This window comes from Coenobita brevimanus, chromosome 61 (assembly GCF_032717465.1).
Source record: "Coenobita brevimanus isolate Jiangsu-jjx chromosome 61, ASM3271746v2, whole genome shotgun sequence".
NCBI lineage: Eukaryota > Metazoa > Arthropoda > Malacostraca > Decapoda > Coenobitidae > Coenobita > Coenobita brevimanus.
The window spans coordinates 41,108,646-41,115,867 of NC_137014.1; the positions used below are offsets into that span (position 1 = coordinate 41,108,646).

Consider the following 7,222-nt stretch of genomic DNA (forward strand, 5'->3'; position numbering starts at 1 on the left):
AGACAAGATGACGAAGAAAAGAGAAGGACAACATGAAAGAAAAAGAAACAAAGACAACATGAAAGAAAAAGACAAGGAAAGAAAAGCACTTCCCTCCACACTGAAGACATTAAGAAAACCTGGGGGAACAAACCCACCTGCCACCCATAGGATACAAGTTGTTCTCCTCCCCAAGAACGCCCTCGGCCTCCTGGTGCAGGGATACGCTGGGGAAGGAGGAGGTCTGATTGGAGATGCAGAAGTTCAGCAATTTCTCCAGGTGACACTCTTGACCCCGGCACATGAATTTCTTGTCTTGCCGGATCCTCTCCAAGCTCTCTGAAGGCGGGGGCGAGGGGAGGTAAAATACGTGGGTTAGTTAGTTGGTGGGAGAGACAGACAGACAGACAGAGACAGAGTTGGGGGATGGGGAGATGATGCTGAGAAGAGAAAACGAGAGCAAGTGAGGGCATACTAAGCCAAATTTCAATTGCGGCGCAAGACGCAAGCCCAAAACAAGAATCAGCGCAAAGAAGGGAATGTGGCTTGCAATGGGGCACTAGGAATGCTGAGAGAGAGAGAGAGAGAGAGAGAGAGAGAGAGAGAGAAGGCTGGGAATAAAGAAGGGAGAAAGAAAGGGAAACAACCTGAGGAGAGATAGAATGTGACACGGAGAGAGGAGAAAAAAAGGAAGGAGAGATGGGGAGAGGATGAGGCACAGAGGGAGGGAAGAAAGAGAAGAGAGGAAATATAGGAGAGAGAAGGTGAGAAAACACACACACACACACACACACACACACACACACACACACACACACACACTCACTAGCAGTATGCAAGACAAAGAAAACGAGACCAAGTGAGGGCAAACTAAGCAAATCCTGCTTGACCTTGGCCAACTTTTCAGTGGTTGTGCTGCGTTGCAAAGATAGGGCCAGCGTAGCACAGGCCTACTGTATGTGATTAAATTGGCTGGGGGAAAAATTTTTTAGTTGCTACCCTCAGACCCCAGAGTGTCTCCCAGTAAAAAATAAAACTGTCTGGTGTTGGTGTTTATTTAGATTTTTTCATTTATCATTCAGCACAAGCCTCAATACACTCTGGGGAACGTTGTCGCTGTAGTCCAAGCAGGAAGGGTACATGGGAGCAAACTGATACGCTGACGCATGCATGGGACAAGAGTTGCCATCTGTCTGTTTGGGGGAGGTGATGTATCTAGAGGAGGCGGTGACTCAATCGGTAGAGAGGTGGTCTGCAGTCCTACTGGACCAAGGTTCTAATCCCTGCTGGGGCGGGGAACAGTTTAAGGATTTGAATTTTCATAAAATCAGACTTTACTGATCTACCAGAAGACCTGCCGACACGTAAAAATACTCCCCCTAATACCAATACACCAGTCCTGTATGAGATGGCCCTGGCATGTATTCAATATGGTCGGTGGGTGTTAGCGCCGAAGTGGTGACATGTAGAGGTGTATGGTATGTAGGAGGTCTTCTGGGCCTTGGGAGCAGGCTATGAAAGCCTATGCCCAGAGTCGGACACAAAAAAAAAAGAAAAAAAAACGCCATAATACCGTAAAGGGTGACCGTTTGTCTGAGTTAGTTGTTGCATTGGGAGGGGCATAAAGCCTTCGCCAAACTCACTTGTTGACATGTTTATCGTACTGAATACAATTACACAAGAAGAAAACATGCTACATGAGAAAAAAAAAATAACGAATACAGCAGAGAAACATACATAGCACATAAATTCGTTAGCACTGGCAAGATAAATCGAACTGAAGGTTTAAAGATAGTGTTATTTAATTTGATGGCGCTAAGGTGAGGACACCCTCCCCCGCCCTTAATTTTCTGTCGATAATTTTTGAAGCATGTGATAATAATAGAACATGTTTGGCGTTCTGGTATCGTTGCTGAGTACACCCTCTAATATGGGATGCGGGTTGGTCAAAATATAGCATTTGCGGGTGTTACATAAATGACCACCACGAAACAGAAATTGGGCTGTGCTTTCACCTTCGCCCATTGAATCTTTATAAAATGGTTTCTCAGTAGAGCAGGGGTCAAGGTCTCAGTGGAATGTGAGCAGAGTCAATTATTAAAGTCGGGCTGAAGATGAAGCTCTTTACTACAATGGCGTCTAAGCTCTTCAATTCTTGCTATCTCCAAATGATTTTATTCAGTTTCGGGGAGACTTTTCAAACTGGTAGAGTAACACCTAACACCAGGGTCATCAAGACGGAGATATTCAAAATTTGCTAATCTGCTTGCTAATTTGCTAATTCGCTTACCCCGGAATTAGGTCTGTAGCAGTCGGTTTATATCCAGGCTCCAAATGTAGCCTACTGCTGAGAGGACAGGGACAAGGGGAATACAAACTGAGTCCTCCAGCCTGGCCTGCCCAGGAATCGAACTCTGCATCTTTCATTGGCGAGCTAGGTATTTTAACCACTGCACCACCAACTCCCAAAATATCAGCCATAGAGTTTCTAAGGCGACAAGAATTTTGACTCAGTGCATTTCCTGCAGATCCCTCACACGGTGACCACAATCGTCTGAAGGCAGCAGGAAAAAGATGCAACAGACGTCATGATGATTAGACGGCAGGGAGTGTGGTGGGGATCACGTCCAACTCCCTCAGTATCAGATGTCGCACCAGAGCTAATAAAGATCATTTGGCGGTCGGAAGAGTGAAATCTAACGACGTCCTGATGCTGATAGGACTAACTCTGAAACGTGGAAGCCTTCATTAACTTTTTCAGGGTTGTAATACATTCAGGTGACTTTATACTGAATGGTACGATAAATGGTTCCATGTAACACAAGAAAGCATTCACTACGCTAGGTTGGAACTACAGCAAATGCGTATAAATCATACATGGATATTTGGTGCTCTAGCGATTTAAAGAGATCTAACATCTCGACCGCTTCCGTTCACCATCGACTTTGTAAGAAATCTTGCAAAATAATCATTCCTAGATCTCTCTCTTGGTTAAAGATCATTACACCGCGCGTACAGGGCCAGGTTTATTTCTCTATCTGTCAGTTATCAAGATTATGGAAAACTCTTGGATGAAATTGCACTAAATTTCGAATTCTCATTGAGGTTCACAAGAGGAATAAGTGATTACATTTTGGCCGAGAAAACCCTTAAATCACAGGTCAAAGGCAAATCAGCTCCGACAGCTTTAATCCGATGTAGATGAAACTTGGTGGACGGGCTGGGGGTCAGGAAAAGATAAAGTGATTCATTTCTTATAAAAATTGGTCAGAGGCAAAGGTAACAGATATATCAAACGTTCGACCCTTTAATAGCAGTAATTTTTTTTTCGATTTCGACCAAACTTGTCGGCGTTAAGGTCAGGAAAGGATGAGAGGATTCCAATAACAAAGAGGTTAATTGTCAAGGGCAGAGGACATGGCCAACTTCAGCAGCTTTGACCCCTGAACTTAATTTTGCAGATGAGTGAAAAATCAGGGTCAAAATGTTACCTTTTGATGTAAGACGCGGGTGTTGCAGTCTCTGAGCATGTCTTCTCGACCAAAGTATATTTAAGTTTCTCCTTTCCCTTTGCCAGTGATTATAACTTTACAATTATTTGCCATGTTTGAGCTTACCTAACCATCTGTATCTGGGTGACGTCCTTATCAGTTTATTCTCTCTGCTAAGAAAAGATTTTACCCAGTTCTTAAAGGGCCTATCGTATGAAAGTGGGTTTATAAATCTCGAATCTAACCCCTGCAGTTAGAAAAGTCTATCCTGTACTAAATAAAACCCTCAGGAGAAACAATAATATAGATAGATAGATAGATAGATAGATAGATAGATATAAACATACACGGGCTGAATCCTGCCAAAAGTTTATCGAGACAGACAGACAGACAGACAGATAGACAGACAGACAGAGGGAGGGGGAGAGAGGAGAAAAGGAAGGAAGTACAGACAGGAGAAGGAGATGAGGAGACGAATGATATGAGGAAAAATGGAGAGGGTAGAAGTGTGGCTGAACTTTATTAAACTTTCCAGCATATCTGCGGTTTCGTACGCCATGATTCACGTGTAAGCCCCTTTTTCACATGGTATTGGCAGTTAACAGTAGTATTGCGTGCTCCATAGATCCAGCACCAAGTTTTTCCATGGTCCGATGCCTTCACTGTGGCCAAACCTTACCTAGAATCACGGGTTTGAATTCAGAGTTTTCTTTCTACAAGGCCAGTAGAATCTGCCTTGGGGAATAGCCTGTAGTTGTGTTGAAGAGAAGTGTAGGTGTAGGTGTAGCTGCCTCGACCCGGACTAAGAACTAAGGGGACAGGCTATTGGATGCAAAGGTTATTGAAATCACTACTTGGGAGTGTTGTGCAGGGCTGGCTACCCTGCTTTTGACTCCCACCCCCTTCCATGGCCCAGGGATGATGGCAGCCAGGCACCTCCTACCCAAATCCAACAATTCTATCGCTAACACAACATTCTACTTACCTGGGGGCGGCTCATAATATCGCTCGCACAGCTCCCTTAAAATGGCCCTCAGACAGCCGGGGTAAACGGTGAAGTTGTCTGGCAGGTGACCTCTCGTGAACGGGTCAATTTTCTTCAGTTCGGCCGCCATTGCGTCTGGAGAAAGGAGTGAGGTGGCTGTTGCTGCTGAACTGTTTACTGGGTTGTTTAGAGGCGCCCCGTACGTCGACCGTATGAGCAGGAGGAATAGGAGGAATGTTCGCGAGGCCATGGTGGTTGTGGTTGTGGTTGTGGTGGTAGTTGTGGTGGTAGTGGTGCGTTCTCTCCACCTGCAAAAAGGAATAGGGAATTTTTTTTAGACAGACTTAACCACTTCATTACTGTGGTTGTGGTAACTGTGGTTGTTGCATCTGTGGCGCGTTTTTAGACTTCTTCAATTGGTGGTGTCGGTAGCGTTGGTAATGATGGGTTCTGTTCACCTGAAAAAGGGCGACGCTTTTTAAAACAGAAACAGCCACTTTAGTATGGTAGTTGTAGTACTTGTGTAGTACTTATGCAAGGAAAAAAGAATCAAAGGCTGAAACTCTGTACGTAAGTTATTTCCAGGAGAAACTAGAGTCAGGTTCAAGACTCACTCACTTTGAGAGGCCTGGACACATTGCCTCTACAAGACTGAGGATCATAGGAAAACGAAAATTCAAACAGGGGGAGACAGTTCAAGAAATGACCAACAGCATGCCTGAAGGAGGACTGAGAATACTGGCTGAATCTTGAACTGCGAATAAGGTTAGAAAAAAAAGGGTTTCCTCTCTCCACCTGGAAAAGAATGAGACTACTTTACACATAATCACTCACTGCAATGACATATATTTGTAGTTTCATTTTGTGACCACTAGATTATTTTACTCAGCTTAAGATATAATTCGCAGCGATGGGTTCAGCATCATCGTCATCATCATTATCATCATCATCGTTATTATTACCATTATCGTCATAAACATCGTTACCATCAGTGCCATCATTATTAACAATAGCCTGTGGTAGTCCACTGTGGAACGAGAGAGAGAGAGAGAGAGAGAGAGAAGGGGGGGCAGGGATGAAGAGAGGGAGAGGGGCGAGTTCACCTGTTACCTCTGTACAAGGCTACTGTGCTCAGCGGAATACATCAGCAATCAGCAGGAAATTACTCAGCTTTGTTTGTGTGTGTGTGTGTGTGTGTGTGTGTGTGTGTGTGTGTGTGTGTGTGTGTGTGTATGCGCGCGCGCGCTTGCCTCATTGTATTTTTAGAGGCTTACATCACGCTCATTATGTCCAACCTTCCTTCGCTATGATTCGTTCTACTTGCATATAATACTTTGTCGTCATGCATATATTTGACACACAGACACAGTACTCTCTCTCTCTCTCTCTCTCTCTCTCTCTCTCTCTCTCTCTCTCTCTCTCTCTCTCTCTCTCTCTCTCTCTCTCTCGTATTGTGTGTGTGTGTGTGTGTGTGTGTGTGTGTGTGTGTGTGTGTGTGTGTGTGTGTGTGTGTGTGTGTGTGTGTGTGTGTGTGTGTGTGGATAGGACAATAATGAGTGTCATTTCTTGTTCATCTAAAAGTAATCTTTATCCTGCGAAGACACTTAGTACCAAAGGAGTCAATTCGCCGCTTCAGGTCATTGTTTAGTGTCCATGTCGCACAGCTATAGACTAAGACGAATGCCACCAGTGCCTTGAAGATAGGAATTTTCGTCCTTCTACACAAATAACGGCAACATCAAATACTCGAATTGAGTGAATTCATAACCCGATGCGACGAGAAATCTCATTGTCCGACCACCGTTGCTATTTACCAAACTATCAAGTATCTGAATACTTTCAGGACTTCCACATTCTCATTACATGCTTAGGCAGACTGAACTGCTTCATCCAACAAGCCATCAAATGCCAGGACCTTGGCCTTGGCCCAAGAGACCTTTAATCCCTATGGCTTCGCATTCTCGTGAAATTCCTCGAGGACACTCAGCAGTATCTCCAGAGACTTTGCTAAGATAACTGCATGATCAGCAAAGTCAAGGACAGTAACCCTGAAATCGCGAAATGATACTCCACAGTGACTTCGACTCAGCTCGGCCAAGTACCCAATCATGCACGTGCTGAAATGTGTAGGAGCAAGGACACATATCTGTCTTGCTCCAGTACTTACTGGGAAGAAGTCGGATATTCCCCCTTCACACCTGACACCACTCTCATCATTTGAATATATGCCAGCAATAAGTGAAATTATCTTTGCGGGGATTCCATAGTATCTTCCGATTTACAGAGTCAAACGCCTCCTTGAGATCCACACAGGCTGCAAGAAGATCTCGCTGATACTCAAGGCGGCATTCTATGAGAACTCGAAGATATACGATGTGGTCAGCTGTCGACTTCTTGGGTATGAATCCGGATTGCTCATGCCTCTGAAACTTCAGCAAATGGTCCTGGATACACATCAGGAGAGTGTGAGCAAAAACATTGCCTGACACTATAACACCATGGTAGTTACTCGTCATTCTTGTCCCTGTTCCCATTCTAGTTGGGAGTGAACTAACCCATTGTCCAGCCATGAGGAATGATACCAGTCCACCAGACGGTTTCTATAACTCCACGTAATGCCCTGGTCATGGTTTCACCCCAGCTTTGATCAGATTCTCTGGGATGCCACAAACGTCAGCTGTTCTAACACTTTTCAGCCTATCCACTGCCTTCTTGATAAGGCTCAGTATCATCAATTGATGGAAAAATAGTCCATGGTTGTACACCA

The 7,222-nt window shown here is 44.6% G+C and overlaps 1 protein-coding gene across 1 annotated transcript; it reads right to left on the reverse strand.

Annotated features, from left to right (window-relative positions):
- Nucleotides 1–6,400: 6,400 nt before the first annotated feature.
- On the reverse strand, nucleotides 6,401–6,971 carry LOC145403776 (uncharacterized). The gene is made up of 2 exons (XM_080275453.1): nucleotides 6,748–6,971; nucleotides 6,401–6,572 (listed from the first exon to the last, which is right to left on the reverse strand). The coding sequence occupies exons 1-2, from the start codon at nucleotides 6,969–6,971 to the stop codon at nucleotides 6,401–6,403; spliced, it is 396 nt and encodes a 131-aa protein (XP_080131579.1).
- Nucleotides 6,972–7,222: the final 251 nt, after the last annotated feature.